General features: G+C 43.8%; 1 protein-coding gene across 1 annotated transcript in view; it reads left to right on the top strand.

Moving 5' to 3' along the window:
* TBX5 (T-box transcription factor 5) overlaps positions 1 to 17,439 on the top strand; it is a 35,697-nt gene extending 18,258 nt beyond the window's left edge. The window contains exons 5-8 of the mRNA XM_063315472.1: positions 1,813 to 1,965; positions 5,777 to 5,868; positions 10,385 to 10,611; positions 16,573 to 17,439. Coding sequence (XP_063171542.1) covers positions 1,813 to 1,965; positions 5,777 to 5,868; positions 10,385 to 10,611; positions 16,573 to 17,147 — 1,047 coding nt within the window. The 3' untranslated portion in view covers positions 17,148 to 17,439. The remainder of the gene's footprint in view (positions 1 to 1,812; positions 1,966 to 5,776; positions 5,869 to 10,384; positions 10,612 to 16,572) is intronic.
* Positions 17,440 to 20,649: the final 3,210 nt, after the last annotated feature.

Genomic DNA, 20,649 nt, shown 5'->3' with positions numbered 1-20,649 from the left:
GCAAGGCCTTGGGTCCACTCTGTTAATTCCCAACTGTTTGCCCCCTTAACACTAAAATGTAGCCAGTTCGGCTAGATAGCACCTTAGATTTTGGACTGGGCCCCTGGGAGTGCTTTGGAAATTCTCCGCTGCCTTATCGTGTTTGTTTTGAGGAAAACCAAATCAAGGTGGATTCCCGAAGGAAACCTGGAGTTGCTTCAGTTCTTTGACTTCTCCTCTACCAGGAAACTTCTCCAGAGATTAAAAAGGTGCTCCTGGCTGCCGAATGCAATTACGGGCATTTGGTTAGCTCTGGTGCAGTTTCCCAGCCAGGAAAAGCAATATTCTTTGAAAGTTAAACTTGATGGGGTGCCCCAGCCTGTTGGCGAAACCTGTTTCTACCACTGGAAGCAGATTGTGAAAGTGGACGTGGGTCCTGGACTCCCCAGCATGCTTTAGTTTTGTTTTCCTTTAGGACTCGTTCAAAAGAATAATATTCAACCATGCGCTTGAACGGTTGGAATGGAGTTTCATTTGGAAATAGGCTCACCGCAATGACACTGATTGCTGTTTAAAGCCGGCCCAAATGTTGTGTGCTTAATAGGCCACAGGCAAGGGAAATATGACACATGGTGCTAATAAGCAGTGTCACAACAAGGGGGTGTGTGTGTGTGTGTGTGTGTGCTCAAGCAGATGGGTAACCTGTGTCAGCTCTTTCTAGAATGATTGAGATGTTTGGTAGGGTAAGAATGTTCTCCATGAATAGACTGCATGCTATAGAAAGTCCTTCCTCCTTCCCCTCCCCTCCTCTCTCTCTCTCTCTTTCTCTTTCTCTCTTTCTCTCTCTCATTTCTCTCTTATTTCTCTCTCTCTTTCTCTTTCTTTCTTTCTCTCTTTTTCTCTCTCTTTCTTTCTCTTTCTTTCTCTCTCTCATTTCTCTCTTATTTCTCTCTCTGTTTTTCTCTCCCTCCCTCCCTCTTTCTTTCTTTCTTTCTTTCTTTCTTTTCTCTCTCATTTCTCTCTTCTTTTTCTCTCTCTTTCTCTCTCTCTCTCTCTCTCTCTCTCTTTCTCTCTCTTATTTCTCTCTCATTTCTCTCTTCTTTTTCTCTCTCTTTCTCTCTCTCTCTTTCTTTCCCTCCCTTCCTTCCTTCCTTCCTTCCTTCCTTCCTTCCTTCCTTCCCTCCTCACCTCTGCTCTCCTCAGATTATACTTGGGCACTAAAAAGGGAGCCATAAAAACATGCTTGGGGTGAGGCTGGCAAAAGATACTGGGTTAGGAACCATCAACATATCACTTTTCCAAATTTTCCTGAACTCTTTCAGGTTGGACTGTGCCATAAAAACCCTTCTGTGGGAGAAGAGCTGCATTGGCATTGTTGAGCAGTGCAACCCCCAACCTGATGCTCTCTGTGTTGGACTACACCACCCATGATCCCCACTGGCATGCCCTTATATTGCACAGGATGATAACCCCACCACAGAGCTTTACAAACCATGGCTTGCAGCTTATTGTTGTATGAATTGGGGTCACCGTGGTCTGGAGGACAAATCATAGTTGACCATGATGTGTGAAGCCATCATTGTCCAAAGCCACAAGCTAGAGAGCCAGTGAATTGCAGATTTTGCGGTTTCAGTCCCCAGGCCACACACTGAAACGGTCCCTTTGAAAGGAAAAACAATGTATTCTGGGCAAATATTTCTTTCATATGCAGATGTCTGAAACTGATGCAAGCACAGATGCCCACTTCCCTGAAGATATTTGGTGTGTGCCTTTGTGGGGGAGGGACGTACCGTTGCCTCCACCCCAAATGACTTCCTTACCCCTCTCTTGCAGATTATCCTCAATTCCATGCACAAATACCAGCCCAGGCTGCATATCGTCAAAGCAGATGAAAACAACGGGTTTGGCTCCAAAAACACGGCCTTTTGTACCCACGTCTTTCCAGAGACGGCCTTTATCGCGGTGACCTCCTATCAGAATCACAAGGTAAAGTGGCTGGTTTTGGAAAACCTTTGGCCATCAGGGGATAATGATGGTGGAGACGGCCAAGGATGCAAGAGACCCCCCTCCCTCCCTCCCTCCCTCCCTTCCTTCCTCTCTGTCTCTCTCTCCTTCCTTCCTTCCTCTGTCTCCTTCCTCTGTCTCCTTCCTTCCTTCCTTCCTTCCTTCCTTCCTTCCTTCCTTCCTTCCTTCCCACAACCTACTTAACCTGATTCTGGAATTAACCCATATTTTGGATTTGAACAGTCCTCTGCCATAACCTAATCATATTGTGTTAATCTTGGCAACACAATCCAACCACCAAAACTAGACCCGGCTCTTCACCCAGGCCTTCGGCAAAGGAGTGCGAGACCCCTCAAGTCACCGCCCTTGCCATTTTTTATCCTTACCTTTTATTGATTTGCTTGTAATTTCTTTGCTTGATTGTTATGAGCTGCCCAGTCTCATTGGAAATTGAGCAGCAAACAAGTTTAATGAATTATTATTATTAAAGCTGGCTGGGTGACCTTGGGCCAGTCTGTCTGTCTCAGCCCAGCCCACCTCACAGGGTTGTTGTTGTGGGGAAAAGAGGAGGAGGAAGGAGTATTAGGTATGTTTGCCACCTTGAGTTATTTATAAAAAGAATAAAGGTGGGATAAAAAATCCAAAAAATAAATAAAATAAAAATTAATTAAAATTAATGTTAACACTGCCCAATGTAGCCTGTTGTGGGAATGGATGCATCTGGTAGATCTTTACCTGAACCCCTTAAGCGGGTTGCATGAACACAACTACTAGATTTTTGGAAAATGGCAGGAAAAAGTCAGAGGGGGGAGAGAAAGGGCAAGATAAATTCAGCCTGAAGTGTACCTTATGCAGGTAGTCCTCACTTAATGACCCTAATTGGAAATGGAAACTTTGTTGCTAAGCAAAACATCATGTGACCACCCCGCTTAGCAATGGCAGTTCTGGCAGTGCTGGTGGCAGTCGTTAAGCGAATCACCTGCAGTTGTTAAGCGAGACATCACATGACCACGACTTGTGACCTCCTGCCAGATTCCTCAGTGACTTTGCTTGTTGGAAGCCAGCTGGGAAGCTGGGATCGCAAATGGTGATCATGTGACCATGGTATGCTGCGACTGTCATAAATGTGTGAAGGTTGCCAAATGCCCAAATCGCAATCACATGACGCTGCAACAATCATAAATGCGAGGACCGGTCTCAAGTCCCCTTTTTTCAGCACCGTCGTAACTTCGAACAGTGGCCAAGCAAATGGTTGTTAAGCAAGGACTACCTGTATTTTTATCCCAACTTGCTTCTCAGCTCATTCAATTCCTACCCCAAAAACCTTGCACGGTACATTCGGCCACCTGTTGCATTTTCTTCATTATCTCACCCCCAGTGAAACTGCATGCCCCTGTTATTCTATAACCCTCCCAGCTAGTGCCGTTACTCATCTTGGATCAACCACTCTCCCTTTTGCATAAAATAAAATGATAAAATAAAATAAAATTAAAAGGCATGCAACATGCAAGAATAAAAGGGCCCCAGAATGTCAGTATCTGCTGAACAACTTAATAGCCACAAAGAGATGATCTGAAAGAGGTGGAGCTGGATAGCTGATCTGGTTCAACACTGAAATGAAAAAGGAAATGGTTTTTTGGGGACCCTTCCCCCCCTGAAATAATATGCCTTTTTCTTGTCTGCCTCAGTGTCCACAGGCTGCTTTCATTTTAATGCAAACTCTTAAAACCATTTGAGTTTGGAAAGGTAAGTCCTCCATAAATCGAATGCAGTCCTTGGCTTCTGTTGCAAGAAAAGTCAGAGATTTCCCCTGACAGTTCCAGCAGCTTGGAAAAGGATCCTTGTTGCATGTTGTCTGGCTGGTTGGAAAATTCTCCCCAGTTTTTGTTTTAATCTACTTCTTCAGGTCAGATTTGAGCTCCAGAAAACTTTCTCACGTAGGCTTTTAATGCTTCAGGCAACAGAGAGGCACCAAAAATAACAACAACAACAACAATAATAATAAAAAATGGGACATGTGACTGTGCACTAATTTTTTTTGCCATTTGCTCAGGTTCTTTGCAATCTAGAAATATCTTCCTGGATAACACCCTTTACCAGAATGACAAAGACAAGGATAATATCCCCAATAACATTATTTTTAATACTGATTTCCCAACCATGGAAAGAAGTTGGATTCTTAGTATTCTGAATACTCCAGAACATTTAAATTATTCTTTTAAGATATATATCTTTGAACTTTTATACACTTTTTTGAGGTTCTTCATTTTTTTAATTGTATAAGTTTAAATGATCAGGGTTCAGCTAGGAATGAGAAGAAATCTGGTAGCATCTTCTCTAGCCATTTTTATTAAAAGGCATAAGCTTTCATGATTGGATCTGCCCATCACACAAAGGCATACGGTGGCTTGTTTGATTTCAGTTTTGTCCAATATAATAACCTAGCCACAGGACTGTATAAACCATGGTTTGTGGCTTAGTATTGTGTGAACTTGGATCACAGTGGCTTGTGCAACAAACCATGGTTTAGCACAATGCAGCTCAAAAAAAGCTTATGCCTTTAATAAAAATTGGTAGTCAGAGAAGGCACTATCAGATTTCTTCTGATTTTTGGCTACCATAGACTAACGTGGCTCTCCTCAAATCTGTCTCTGGTTGATCTCCAAAGGTTAAGCAGGTTTGGACCTGATTAAGATTTGGATGGGAAGCCACCTGAAAATCCCAGGGCTGTCGGCTAAACAGTGGGGAAAAAAAGTGATGAAATTTGAAGAAAATTAGGACTTGGAAGAGAAAATTAGACAAAGGCACCGGAGACAACTTGTATTTTGTTGCCAAGAAAAGTATATAGACATGTTGATAAAGTCACAAGCTCCACTTGATGGAGACCGGGCCTCACTTTTTAAAATGAGTAACTCTATTCTTTATTACATATTATGCAAAATAGCTAAGCAATATGTACTTTGGCCAATCCCTATAACACCACACGCACACACACACCCCAAATAAAGATCATCACTCTATAATTTGGGGTCTACGGCTTTATCTCAGCCTAATCTACTTCAGGAAGTATGAGGAGAAAATATTGGGGAGAGTTTCATTTGTGTTGCCTTGAGTTTGTAAAAGGAAGGTGGAATCGATGTCTTTACATTCAGAATACGGATGGTCTGTGTTACATCTTCTTGGCCATTCTTGCATGGAAGATTAGCAACCTACACTAGAAAAGCTATGTTCTAGAAACCAGGAGGGGAATATCTCAAATTCCCAGACAGTCTGTTCCTAAAGTATGAAGTGTGTTTATCAAAGGATACTGCATAGCTGTCTTTTGCTCCTTTAAAAGACATTGGGCGGGAAGACAAAACATGACAGAAGCCAATGGAAAACACTGGAGCACTAAAATCTGACTCAAAAACCACCAGACCTGTTGCTTTCCAACTTCCTTTCAGAGGCGAAAACAACAATGGGGAACTTCCCATGGGTGGACCTTCCTCCTCATGTAGAGATGTGGTGGCCCAGGGTGATGTGTGATCCTCTTGCCTCTTTCGGGACAAATCTCTTTCCAGAGGTCTGCAGCTGGAAATGGGATAGGAGAATTGTATACATGCAAAACATGTGCTTTATTACCAAGTTCAACAGCCTGTCAGAATGACTGCCTTTTGGTAGCAGAAGCTGGCGATTGAAGGGGACTTAATTCTTAGGGAAGAAAAGAAAATAGCTCGGTCTTTGGTCTGGATGATGGATGGGCTGCTGTCCAAACAAGCATTGACTTTTCCTTCTTTCTGGTTCTTCGTTTCAGATTACCCAACTCAAGATTGAAAATAATCCCTTTGCAAAAGGATTTAGAGGCAGTGATGATATGGAACTGCACCGAATGTCTCGAGTACAGAGGTGAACTATTATTCCAGAGAATGTATTTAAAGATTCTTTAAACTGAGTGATTCAACTGTGGTGGAGCCCCACTTCTAGCATTGCATTTAGCTGCCTCTTTCCTTCTGAGGTTGAGCTGGGTGGTGGAGATAGATAGATATAGATAATATAGATAGATCTAGATCTAGATAAAAGGGACGCGGTGGCGCTGCGGGTTAAACCGCTGAGCTGCTGAGCTTGCCAATCGGAAGGTCAGCGGTTCGAATCCGTGTGACGGGGTGAGCTCCCGTTGCTAGTCCCAGCTCCTGCCAACCTAGCAGTTCAAAAACATGCCAATGTGAGTCAATTAATAGGTACCGCTTCGGCGTGCAGGTAACGGCGTTCCGTGTAGTCATGCCAGCCACATGACCACGGAGGAAGTGTCTACAGACAAACGTCGGCTCTTCGGCTTTGAAACGGAGATGAGCACCGCCCCCTAGAGTTGGACACGACTGGACTTCATGTCAAGGGAAACCTTTACCTTTATAGATATAGATATAGATATATGAGATCAGTTGTAATGCCTCTTAATTCTGGAAAAGATTCAGCAAGTCTTCAACTCTGTTGCTCTAGAGTGGCCACTACGTGAGGTGATAGAGAAAAGGCTGCAATTTGGAGTTAGTGTTTCTCATGGTGGCTAATTCGGCATTATGGACTTCTTGAATTCGGCAAATCAGCCTCCTGGTCCCACCTTCTCCATTGCAGCGAATCATAATTTTTTCTCACGCATGCTATTGCAAAACCATTTGTCCCAAAGATGAGGATAATCCCTTAACCCATTGTCACAGGTTCTAAGGGCCCAGTTTCCTGCTCCTTCTGTAGATGACGGAAGCCAAGAGTGGTGATGTGGCTTCTTCGTCCAAAGGTCAGCTGGACTGCAATTCTTGAGTCATCCTTTCATGGTTCGTGGAAATGCCAAGTGGAGATGGCCAATTACCCTCCCAACTGGTTATGCAATTAAAATGTGCCTTATTCGTCCACAAGGATTTCTGTATTTCCATTCTTCATTTTTAAACAAAATTGAAAATCGTCAGTTGGAGTGTATTTAGACACTAGTATTAGTAATCTTATTGGTATGTGTGTTATGTATGAGAGCTGCTTTTCCCCATAGTGACAGTTCTGTGAAGTTGAACTGAGAGATGGGGACTGTTCCAAAGTTATCTAAGGAACTTCTGTGGCTGAGGGCAGGCTAGAACCCAGGTTTCTCCATTCTAGTCCATCCCCTTCACTGCTTACCCCACCCTTGGCCTGAAAGGGAGGGAGTTGCCCAAAGTGCCCCAGGGAGTTTCTGTGGCTCAGGGAGGACTAGAAACAGGGTCTCCCCACTTCTAGTCCAGCACCTTCATCGCTAGACCACTTTGGCCCTCCTTTTTTTTTTCTTTTTTAATGAAGTTGTAGTATTCATTTTCTTGTTTGTTTGCCAACTGGTATGTTGCCTCAATCACAAAGTGACTCAGGGTGGTATATTGACTGAAATTTTATCTATCTATCTATTCATTCATTCAATTTATATAGCCACCCATCTCAAACCAGTGACTCTTGGATATTTACTGCTCTGCCTTGGCAATGTATGAATGAGAGAGAGAGAGAGGTAGGTAGCTGGTAGGCAGGTAGGTAAGTCACAACAGGTAGAAGCATCTAGCTGGCCTTGGCTGATCTTGAAAAACCTAAGCAGGGTCTCACCTGGTTATTGCTTGGATGGGAAGACTACCGAGAAATTTCAGAGCAATAGCTAGACAGGAAAGAGTGGTGAGCCACTTCCCTCGTGTTGCCAGGAAAACAACATGGACATATCCAAACCTGACTTGAGGAAAACCTCTTATAGATAAGCAAAAGGTGCCCAATATCAAATACATCAACTTCAACCTTAGTGCTTTGGGGACCACATCTCAGTGGCTGGAGAATTGCTTAGAGTCCCTTCCAAGGTTGGAGGTCGTGTTCTGAACTTGGGAAAAAAAAATCAAATGCTCTGATTTGCTTCCCCACCACCCTCTGAGGTTGGCTCTTCCTAATACTGGAATTTCTTGAGATCTGAAAACCCCCAAGTATTGGGTAAAGGATGAAGTCATAGAGGCTTTAGGTTGGACGGATCTTACGTTCCATTGTGTCCTCCACAACTCCAAATGGATATGATATTTCAACCAGACCAGGCAAGTAATAGGTTTTAGGGATTTGGGAACATTCTTAAAGACCTAAAGGCTGGTTCTTCTCATCTCCTAAATTGGGAACTTGCCATTTGCAACCCCATAGCTACTTCTAGTGTGCCTTCCAAACTCCTTTCATTTATTGCATTTACAAAACAACACAATCAGAGAGACTCCCAGGGGTTTACAAAACAATTAAAAACCAACAAACACTAAATCTAAGAGTAAAGCAATGTTCTACCTAATAGCCATCACCAAATTCAACCCTGGGTCCACCCAATTTAATAGCAGCTGTGGTTGATTCTCCAAAGCCCCATGAAAAATATTGCATCTTTGCATCCCCAACAAACTGATGGCAGGGGAGATGTCAAGTGAACATCTGGAAGGACATTATCTCAGAAGGTGGAATTGGTTGAATGGCAATAATCCAGAGAGATCTTAAAATTGGCAAAATAACAGAGAGAATGAAAAGCATCCAGAAGTTGAGTTTCATGGATGACATTTGCATTGGGGACCAAATGTGGTATGAACCAAGCCCTGTGGTAGCTAGTAGACATTGTCATGGTGAGCAAACTCCTGCATACAGGATATTGTATAATAGATGACACAGCTCAAGGAATATAATAATTAGAAAAACAGGGTCCCAGATTGAGGTAAGGACAGAAAAAAAATGGTGGAATGCAGAAGAACATTGCTTGAGGTGGACCCTTGGTTCTTCTTACCTCCTCTCTCCGGGAAACACAATGGATTCTCACCAAGGAGAAACCAAGTGAGTACTAGGCAGGCACGTTTTGCATGAAGGAGATGGTCCTGAAGACTGTGCAGTTTTTAATACAAGGGAATGTAATTCAGTACATGTGGTGGAACGATAGCAAGGCAAACATTTAAACTGAAATTAAATCCAACACACTTTCCATGGCTCCATCCATTCCTTTGTCCTGGGAACAAAGCAAGGCTCATGTCTGAAACAAGCCTTGGGCTTCCCTGTTCTGTCATACAAAAAATTTCTTTTTGTTGGGGGTGGGGGTGGGAAATTATGAACAGGTGGTTGATGCCGATTCCAGCTTGTTCTTGCCCTTAATGGAGCTAGGGAGAAGTTTAAAGATGTTTAAAGAAAGGCAGCAGTCCAGGGTGGGAAAGGTACTTTGTTCCAGGCAGAGAAGACCACATGTTTCTAATTGGTATAAATGCTCTGTCTCTCCTTGTATATATATATTTATAGGTTCAGGGCATTTCCCTTTTGTGAAAGGGGATGGTGGGTGAAACGATAGCTATTGGGGTAGCACAGCTGGAAACCGTATGACAAACCCCTTTTGTTCCTTGGACAACTTGTATGCAATCTGTTGCAAACACTGTTGATCTGTTGTGAACTGCAGCATTTCCCTATACCTGGGTATGCAGCTAAAGTTCCCCTTTTTTGGCACATTGCTCTGCCCCCTTGGTTATATGACAAAAATTACAAGCACAAGTAAGAATCCAGGGGTGGAAAATCCTTGGATTAATTAAGATCTTTCTCTCTTCCCCTTTGTTGCTGGGAGGAGGGAAGGAGAGAGAAGTGGGGTCCAAAAGGGAATGGCTCCACCCCCTTTTGGCTTGGGCCCGCCCACTGCTTAGCCACACCCACTATGTGACCCCTAACAGATTCTCCTTGCAAGATTATCGCTTTCAAGGAGGTGATCTTCCTTTTCTGCATTTGGTTTTGACTGGCATACTGGATCCCCATGGAATTCAACAGAATGTACATTTATTTTCCATTTTTGAAAACTGAGGTGCAGGTGGGATTCTGGCTCTGCTTTCGACAACATTTGTGGTGCATTAAGAGCAACGGCTTGCTGACTGCCTTTAGAATCTTACAGCAGTACTGAATGTTTTTTGAGGGGGAACGTACAGCCCAGTGAAGGTATTGCCAAAAGAATTGGCCCCCAAAAAGGGCAAAAAAGATTGGACCAAAAATACATAGATCCAGTTTGGAAATCATGACTGTAACTTAAATAGATAAGTGATTCAAGTGCCCTGGGAATTCCTAGTGCTGATCATTGCTAGTCTTGAAAAAAGCTAAATAGATACATGGATGAGACACCATCAAGAAATCCCAGGGCTGGATGTAATCCCCAGGAACAAAGCTCAGCTCCAGAAACTCTTTACTCTACACAACCCTCTTATTATTGCACGTTGCAAATCCTGTTGACTTCAGGACATGTTGGTTAAGAGACAGTGTTGACTCTGAAAATGAACCATCCTCTTTCTTGGTCCCCCAAACCCAACTTTTGTACCAGGGATGAAGTGAAGAATTGCTTAAAGGACAAAGTTGGCATGACATTAATTGCACCCCCCATTTTTGCCTCTGATTTCAGCAAGGAATATCCAGTTGTCCCACGGAGCACAGTCCGGCAAAAAGTGTCTTCTAACCACAGCCCTTTCAGTGGTGATGGCAGGTCTCTCTCTGTTTCTTCTAACCTTGGATCCCAGTTCCAATGTGAGAACGGTGTGTCTAGCACTTCCCAGGACTTATTACCACCTGCCAACCCATACCCTGTATCTCAGGACCATGGGCAAGTTTACCACTGCACCAAGAGACAAGGTGAGTGGAGTTTAGCTCAACCATTTTCTTGGGATGTTGGTTAGTTAATCGCCTTGTTCTTTCTTATGTTAGAACCCATCAGGGCCTCCAATGATCTGTTTTTCTAGATTTTTATCCACCCCAGGAACTCAAGGGTTAGTGCCTACAGCTCTCTTTCTCCAATGTTATCTCCATAACAAATGTGTGAGGTAGGCTGAGCTGAGAGATAATGGCCCTGAGCTGAATGTGGTCCCGAACTTGGTCTCCCCAGTCCTAGTCCAACTTCGTAAGTCCAAGCTGGTTTTGCAGTGACAAGAAATGGTGGAATAGGTGCCATCCCTGAGAAAAATGGAGCCAAGGAAATGTAAATTGGTATCATGAAGGAATTCCTCCTGTTTTAGTTTTTGATCCCCAGATGAGGAAATGAGGAGGGCTACTGGAAAAAAAAATTAAGAAGAGAGCACCCTCATTTGCAACCCTAAATTAACTTTTTGTACACCAACAAAATAAACTCTAAAGCCTTCTGAAAATGAAATAAAGAAGCAGGGGAAGAAAACTTTCAGAAAAGTGAAGGATAGATTGCAAATATTCTTATATGAGGAAGGGCCTTGGAATTCTTAATTTTTAGGAAAAAGACAAACAGGGATAACTTCCCAAAGCTGTAATGGGAGTTAAAATGTAATAAGTTGGGGGGAAAGGCCCAGATTCTTCTTTTCATCCTGCTTTTTACAAGGCTGTTTTCGATTCACTGAAATTTCTTGCTAGGGTTGTTCAACCTTCAAAAGAAATCCAAGTGGGTGAATCATAGAGGTTTGAGTGGATGCCTTGATTAAATCTGCATATATTGGTACAAAAGAATAAAGGAAGGACACTTCTCATATGTAGATGTGTTAAAGCATTAACTGAATACAGGTAGTCCTCACTTAACAACCATTCGTTTAGTGATGATTTGGACTTACAATGGTGTTGAAAAAAATGACTTATGACTGGTTCTCACACTTACAACTGTCGCAGCATCCCCACGGTCGCGTGATCACAATTTGGGCGCTTGGCAACCAGTTCGCATTTATGATCTTCGCAGCATCACGTAGTCACATGAATGCCATTTTCGACCTTCCCAGCCGGCTTCTGGCAAGCAAAATCAATGGGGAACCGTGTGATTCACTTAATGACCACATGGTTTACTTAACACCCACAGTGATTCGCTAAACGACTGCCACAAAAGAGGTCATAAAATCAGTTTGGATTCGCTTAATGACCGCTTTGCTTAGCAACCAAAATTCCAGTCCTAATTGTGGTCATTAAGCAAGGACTCCTCTTTAAAAAAATACAAGGCTTTGAGAATTCTATTGGATGAAACGACAAACTTATCTATTAAGGCTGGGAAAATGTTTGGTTTGGAGATTCATTTCAAAGTCTATTCAAAGGAATACGCAAACGAAATCAACTTTCCAGATTGGAAATAAAAATCAAATCATCCGACTGAGCCCCCCACCCCCACCTTTTTCCCAGTCCGGAAAATCAAATGGATCTGGTTTGGAGCCTTTGAATCGAACTGTTGCACCCAAGTTTCTTCACAGGAGAACCAGACCTGAGATTCAGATTGACCTTCCATATTGACTCTCATGCTGTCCAACCCAATTGTCTCCTGAGAGGTCTTGGCTGGAGTAGAGAAAGTGAGAGAATGCAAATTTTCTCCACCCCTCCACCCCACGGCTGAAGCTTCACTTCTTCTCCGGCTTGAGTCCTTATGCATGCCTTGCTTCATCTTTTTCCCCTCTCCAGTTGTTTCCCATCTGGTTCCCTAGCAGAGCCATTTTGGCTGGTCTTCCCAGCATTTCAGTCCGTATTACAAACAGCAGCATAGATAAAATACAGAGATGTGACCCCAGAGTTCTACAGAAGTTGAATCTGCATCCAGGAAGATAACTGGTGCCTGGGTTGCAGATAACTTATCACATTGGGAGGCCTTAAGAAAGGACGTGGGATTAATTCCAATACTTAAATAGCTAATGGCAGGTTATTTTGGAGGGGTGAAATTTATAGCTATTCTGAGATTAGCCAGGCTTTTCAGATTGTTAGCGGTGTGGCTGAGCCAATTTGGAATGGAAGAACACAGCAAAAATGAACGCTTGGTAAAGTATCGTTTTGAAATACTGTTTTTTTTTTTTTTAAATACCTGCTTTTAAAAAGATCCCTGCTTCATTTTTTAAAACTTGATTTGAACGGGAAGTCTTCAGTTTTCAGAGATAATCTAGAGGTTAAATATTTCTGATCATCATTTCAAGGACATAAGGTTGTGTATGTCAACACACACACAGACACACACACAGATGTATACAGAGATGCATATAAAATATATGTTTGTGCATATAGGGTGCATCCTGCATATTTGTGTGCATCTGTGTATGTACCGTATATGTGTATGAATGTGTGCATATATGCATGTGTACATACATATCTGCATACAAGCATAATATTCCTCTTCTTAAAAATGCTTTAAATCTTGCAATGTTCATTACTTTCAGCAGGACATATAGAAAGATTTCTTAGGCTAAATTGGGTACGTGTGTGCCTAAGCATAAAGTGGTGGCTTCCAATTCACCCCTTTATTTTTTTAACTGCAATAGGAAGCATCACTTTAATTCAACACATTGGTTCCTAATTCATGTGGATGAGCTTTCCCTGGACATGTTTACACTAAATACATTGATTTCAAGTGGGTCGATGATATGCTGTCAAGTTGTTGTCAGCTCTTAGTGATCACATAGTCAGATTTTCCCCGTGACGATCTGTCTCCAACCTGGTCCTTCAGGTCTTCCAACGCTGCACTCATCGCCCCTGTACCTGAGTCCCTCCACCTTGCTGCTGGTCCTCCTCTTCTTCTCTTTCCTTCCACCTCTCCCAGCATTATGGACTTCTCAAGGGAGCTGGGTCTTTCCACTGACTGACTGACTGACTGATTATGCACCTTCAAGCCAGTGTTGACTCTTAGCAGCTGTATAGATAGGTTTTCTCTATGGTGATCTGTCCCTAATCTGGTCCTTCAGGTCTTCCAGCAGTATACTCATCACCACTGTAACTGACTCCATCCACCTCGCTGCTGGTTGTCCTCTGCTTCTCTTTCCTTCCATTTTCCCCAGCATCACGGCCTTCTCCAGACAGCTAGGTCTTTCCATTGACTGACTGACTGAGAGATTGATTGTGTGCCTTCAGCCATGCAGATATATTTTTCCCCATGACAATCTGTCTCTAACTTGGTTCCTCAAGTCTTCCAACAACATACTCATCACCATTGTAACTGACTCCTTGCTGCTGGTCATCCTCTCCCTCTCTTTCTTTCCACCTTTGCCAGCCTTAGAGCCTTCTCCAGAAGGCCCTTTGGGCTAGTTAAACATGAGCTTAAAGCTTCAGAAAAAAGAAGCAAACTACTTGAAATCTTCTAACCTCCCCCACCCACCCCGAGTATGGAGGAAGGACTTCTGCCTGTCTTGAATTCACTGAGACGTAATGAGTGAATTTCATAGTGACTGAGCTGCTGTCTTGTAGCCTCACCTTTTTAAGAACTACAGGTATATCACCTTCACTCCAACCGTTGCCTCTTCTGCCTGCCAAGAGGTCTACAGAGGCTATACAGCCCTAGGAAGTACAAAACTACATGTTGGGCCATTTGCTTCCAAGACTGTGGGTCCTAAAATGTAATTTAGTACACCTGTCTTTCCATAAGTAAACATATACTGCAAAAAGTAGAAAGTTACCCAGTTCCAAACTACAGAACGCCATTTTGGACAGGGAATTCAAACCGACTCTTATACCAGTGTTTCTCAACCTTGACAACTTTAAGATGTACGGACTTCAACTCCCAGAATTCCCCAGCCAGCCACTACACTTCCGTTCAGTTGTATTCAATTCTAAAGGAAGAGCCCAAAAAGGAATTTCTTCCAGGAGACTTTTCAGATTGGGAAATTGGGGCAACCAGGGAACCTTGAGAGGATGGAAAGAGGTATAATTGGAAGTCCCCTCTCCAGTGATTTACAGCCTCCCTGGCTTCCCACAGTTGCATTTAATCCTGAAGGAAGACCTTATAAGATAACTTCTTCTAGGAGACATTTTCAGATAGAGAAGTATGAACAGCCAGGGAGTTTCAGAGAGATGGAAGACATGTAACAAGAATTCTCCTCTTTATCAGCCTGCAACCTCCCTGGCTTCCCATCTTTCTATTTGATTTGAAGGCAAGACATTAGAAGGGCTCCTCCTAGGGGACCTTTCCAGATTAGGAAATAGGAGCAGCCAGGGAAGTTTTGGAGCAATGGAAAGATTTGGAACAGAAATTCCTCTCTCCCTTGGTCTGCAGCCTCCCTGACTTCTCCCATTTTCATCTCACAGTCAGCAACCTCCCTGGCTGCCCATATTTCCATTCAGTCCTAAGGGGAGACACCAGGAACCAACTTCTCCATGAGACCTTTTCAATACCGGTGGCACAACAGTGGAAAGCTCTGTCACAGTGTCAGTGGCCCTCTCTGCCTTCTCTAACCAGAAAGAGACCTCCACAGACTGAAAGGAATTCTCTATGCCCTGAAAATACAGCCAGAAATCAGGAACCTTGCTTTGCAGGGTGGAAGACAACTTTGGAGAAATTGCCAAAGCAGATTTAGTGTTAATCCTAAAGCTCTCACATCCTAGCTTGACCACTCGCTGCTCCTCTTCCCCAAAGAAGCAACAACAGAAAGTTGGGGGCAGTGGTCTCTGATTGGAGCCATCCTGTCAACATGAAAACCATCCATCATTTGTCTCCAGCCATGGAAGAGTGATAAAAGCACACAAAAACGCTTTCTTTCCAGTTTTGGGATTCCCACTTGGTGGGTGGCTTCCTGTCCTCTCCCCTCGCTTGCTTTATCTCATTTCCTTGCATTGTAATAAGCAAGAGGGCTATCTTGCCCATGGGGCACTTCCCCCCACCTCTTAGCCGCATAGACCATGCCCTGTCCCAGGAGACAACAACAGAGGGCCTTGTCTCCTTGCTATCTCCCAATGGCTCAGGCTTGATGGGCAGCAAAAGTCTCATTTATCAAAGCCGCCCTGCCCTTTCATGGTTGGGAAGCCCCATCCTGCATGATTCTTTCAGCTGCTTTATATATCCAGAATAGCACTTGGTCTTTCTTTCCTTTGTTCAGGTTTTAAATCCAAACCATTTCTGGAGAAGGAGAAGGGGAAGGAAGAGATGAAGAAGGAGAAGGAGGCATGGAGGAGGGAAGGAGGGAAGGAGAAGGAAGAGAGGAAGAGAGGAACAAAGAAGGAGAAGGAGAAGGAGGCAGGAAGGAGAGAGGAAGGAGAAGTGGTATAACTTTGCAATCTGAGGGAAAAGGGATAGCGTTCCGGATTCTCCTTACTAGAGGGTACATGAGAGTACTCCTCTCAACCCCCTTTAATTGCAAGCAAAGGGAAAGCCATTGTGCTGCAGTGGTTAAGGTGTCAGACCCAGATTCTGGTCCCTCCCCAGCCACGGAAACTCCCAGGTGACTTTGGGTGAATCCCTCCCTCTGAGCCAAGAGCCAGGGTGGTCTAGTGGTGAAGGTGCAGCACTGGGAACAGGGAGACCCAGGGTCTAGTCCCCCCTCAACCACAGAAGATCCATGGGGGACTCTGAGCCAATCCCTCTGTATCAACCTGGCCCGCCTGTTAGGGTTGTTGTAGGGAAACATAGGAGGATGAAGTGCTATACAGTAAATATGCTGCCTTGAGCTCTTGAACAAAACATAACTTTAACAGATAAATCAAGTGTAGAGGGTTGTTGTTTTTTTGCACGAGCTGCCCACTCTGGGGGGTATGTGCCCCCTGGTATACCCCTTCCAGGCCAAATATAGCCCTTGGGCAGAAAAGTTGTCCACTCCCAAATTGCGACAAGATGGACTCGACCAGATGGCTGTGAGATTCGGTGCAAAATGTGCCTCTCTTGAAGGCTTCCCATTTGTGTCTTCTCAGATGATGAATGTTCTACCACCGAACTCCCGTACAAGAAGCCCTACATGGAAACATCTCCAGCAGAAGAAGACTCCTTCTATCGCTCCAGCTATCCCCAGCAGCAAGGACTGAACAGTGCCTACAGGACTGAGTCAGCTCAGCGCCAGGCCTGTATGTATGCCAGTGCAGCCTCAGCCCCAGAAGCGGTGCCCAGCTTGGAGGACCTCAGCTGCAACACGTGGTCTACCATGCCATCCTACAGCAGCTGCACAGTAACTCCCATGCAACCTATAGACAGGTTGCCTTACCAACATTTCTCAGCTCACTTCACCTCGGGCTCCCTGATGCCTCGCCTTGCCACCGTTGCCGGTCATCCCTCCCCCCAAATCGGGGATACCCATGCCATGTTCCAGCACCAGACCTCCGTTCCTCACCAGCCCATCGTCCGACAGCAAGCAAGCATCCAGTCTCCTCCAGGAAACTTACAGCCACCCGAGTTCTTATATGCCCATGGGATGCCCAGGACTCTTTCCCCACATCAGTACCATTCGGTACACGGGGTGGGCATGACGGCAGAATGGAGTGAGAACAGCTAACAAGGGAACTGCAACTTTATGTGAGCTTTGCAGGACTGCTTGGACTGAATGTTCACAGATAAAGATAGAGATGGACCAGGCCCTCTTCTCTGGTGAGACCATGATGGTATCACCTCTAATTTGGCATCTTCAAACCACTGACCAACACAGCACATCTTTGCCCCTTCCCGTGGTCTCCTCACTCAGCCCCCCTGGGTTCGCGTTGGTACCAACCTGTACCCTTAAATGGTTTTGTTTGATTTTGCTTCCTAGTGAGATGCCAAGAGCTCCCCTGTCCTTCTCACTATGCTTTGTGTGGGGTGAGGTGGGGGGAATCTAGAGTGTGTTGAGCTTTCCCTTCTTTTGATTCCACCCCTTTCTTTTTGGTGTTGATATTGACGATGTTCTCTAATAAATGATAATATATAGCCCTCTCTACAGCCATTTTTCTCTCTCTCTCTCTGGATCCTTTTCAACCCCTCAAATCGAACTTCTCTTTTTGTACAGAGGTTTTAAAAGCTACAGCTGAAAGGAAAGTTGTTAGGCACAACTTTTTCTTTTCAGTGGTTTCCCTTTATTTCATTACAGTTTGGTTTAAACCAGCATTTTGCAACTTTAAGAAGTGTGGATTTCAATTCCCAGAATCCTCCAGCCAGCATGCAGAATTCTGGGAGTTGAAGTCCACGCATCTTAAAGTTGCCAAGTCTGAGAAATGCTGGTTTCAAAGGTTCCTAGTCTGACCTTTTCCTCCATTCCTCCCCTTTTTGTTACATGTCAAATGCTGGAAAATATCAGAACAAAATCTTCCTTAAATACACAGTCAACTTGATTTCTCTCCACCCTACCTTCTTTCTGCTCAGAGTAATTTTACAAGATCTGAGTTGGATTCAAATAACTCTATTACCACATGCCTTAATTTTTTGGGGCAACAGTTTAGAAGGAGTTTGCCTTTATCTTTTATTTTTACTCCCCAGTCTAGCCTACAGTCCATGGATTTAGTAGAGGTTTCCCAACCTAGAACTAAACTGAGCCAAACCTGGTTATCTTTTTCAAAACCAGCTAAGGCAGTGTTTCTCAACCTTGGGGACTTTAAGAAGTGTGGACTTCAACGCCCAGAATTCTCCAGCCAGCCTGGGCTGGAGAATGCTGGCTGGAGAATTCTGGGAGTTGAAGCCCACACTTCTTAAAGTCCCCAAGGTTGAGAAACACTGAGCTAAGGTCTTCTAGGTGCTATGATTGCCATATCTTCAAAGTTCATAATAGCAGAAGACTGGGGTGATCTCCAGAATGTACGCCAACTATTTGCTTTGAGCCAAAGAGGTTGTTAAGCAAAATCTTTGGCTGCCATCCAAAATGCCAGCCAGGTAGGTAGTCCTCAGTTCCCCTATAATGTCTGCTGGAAACAGTCCATGCCGTGATGCTAGAATGTTTTCATTGGGTGCTTGGCTGCCATGAAGAGAAGAGGCAAGATGATCATAATTGTTGGGGCATGGATAAGCTGTACTAGATGTTCCCTGCTTAGGGAAGAAGGTAGGTGCTGTTGCCATTTTTGGTGGTCTCTGCATGCTCAAAGGCTTTGGAAGACTGGTGAAGACCTTGTATTAGGATGGGCAAGAGGAATGTTGTTGGATCCCTGTATGGTAGACGTGGCAATCAGATAATTCTGAGAGTAAGCTCAGGATTATGTTGATATGGAAGTTTCCACCTCTCTATGGTTTGGTCTGAGGTGAAACGTAGGACTCACTCTGGCCTCTTTCGGTTGGACACTGGAGACATCGGAGATGTTTCTGCACTGGGTCTTTTTCATCTTGAAGGAGCAGGTAGGGATAGATGACAGCAGAGAGATGTTGGGGAACAAAAACTCACCTTGGTTTCATAAAAAGAAATGCTTCAGCAGACCAGTTGGATTTGTAGATGTCGTAATGTCTAAGATGGTTTCTACCTTCCAGCAGATGACTGAAGGGGGAAAAAAAAGTTTTCAACAGCAGAACTTGGTTTCAAGAGCTAAGAGCTATTTTGAATCAAGAGCTATTTTAATCCTAACAGATTTCTTCGGACACTGTTCTTCCAGGCTGCTAATTCTTCTCTGAAATATTGACTTCCAGTTCACCACTTGATGTTTTTTTAGCTGCAATAGGAAGTATCACTTGAATTAAGCACACTTATTTCTCAGTTTAAAACTTAGTTTGAAAGGGAAGTCTTCATTTTTAAAAGATAATCTAGATCAGCGCTTCACAACTTTGGCAGCTTTAAGATGTGCGAACTTCAGCTCCCAGAATTCTCCAGCCCGCATGCAGAATTCTGGGAGTTGAAGTCCACGCATCTTAAAGCTGCCAAGGTTGAGAACCACTGATCTAGAGGATAAATGTTTCTGATCATTTCAAGGTTGTGTGTGTCAACACACACACAGACACATACAGATATATACATAAATGCACATAAAATATATATTTCTGCAGATTAAGTACACATACATAGTTGTGCACATCTGTGTACAGGTGTGTGTGCATGTGCGTGCGTGTGTGTGTGTGTGTATGTATATAGATATATCCATGTGTACATACAAGCATAAATCTTCTTTAAAAAAAACTTCAAAGTTTGCAATATTCATTAATTCCAATAGGACAACTTGGAAAGATTTCTTGGGCTGAATTGGATAAAACATAAATTGGTGGGTCCCAATTTACCCCTCTAATTTTTTTAACTGCAATAGGAAGCATCACTTCAGTTCAACCCATTTCTTCCTAACTCTTGTGGGTGAGCTTTTCCTGGACATGTTTACACTATGTTTTTTTTGTTTATTCGTTTAGTCACTTCCGACTCTCCGTGACTTCATGGACCAGCCCACGCCAGAGCTTCCTGTTGGTCGTCAACACCCCCAGCTCCCCCAGGGACGAGTCCGTCACCTCTAGAATATCATCCATCCACCTTGCCCTTGGTCGGCCCCTCTTCCTTTTGCCTTCCACTCTCCCTAGCATCAGCATCTTCTCCAGGGTGTCCTGTCTTCTCATTATATGGCCAAAGTATTTCAGTTTTGCCTTGAATATCATTCCCTCAAGTGAGCAGTCTGGCTTTATTTCCTGGAGGATGGACTGGTCTGATCTTCTTGCAGTCCAAGGCACTCTCAGCATTTTCCTCCAACACCACAATTCCAAAGCATCGATCTTCCTTCTCTCAGCCTTCCTTATGGTCCAGCTCTCGCAGCCATATGTTACTACGGGGAACTCCATTGCTTTAACTATGCGGACCTTTGTTGTCAGTGTGATGTCTCTGCTCTTAACTATTTTATCGAGATTTGTCATTGCTCTTCTCCCAAGGATTGTTTACACTATACTACTAAATATATTGATTTCATGCCATTCACAATGGTGACTGCTGGGAGTTTATACTTTGGTGAAGCATTTGGCATCTTCTCTTAAAGAACATTGGCCCTTCCCTAGACGTTCTGCTCTAGGGACAAAGAATGATTGCCCAAACATGTTATGACTTTCCCTATTATTCTTTTCTTGGCTCCCCTGAACAC

This window comes from Candoia aspera, chromosome 15 (assembly GCF_035149785.1).
Source record: "Candoia aspera isolate rCanAsp1 chromosome 15, rCanAsp1.hap2, whole genome shotgun sequence".
NCBI classification, from domain to species: Eukaryota; Metazoa; Chordata; class Lepidosauria; order Squamata; family Boidae; genus Candoia; species Candoia aspera.
The sequence above is the reverse complement of the archived record's forward strand: the minus strand, read 5'-3'. Positions and strand labels throughout refer to the sequence as shown.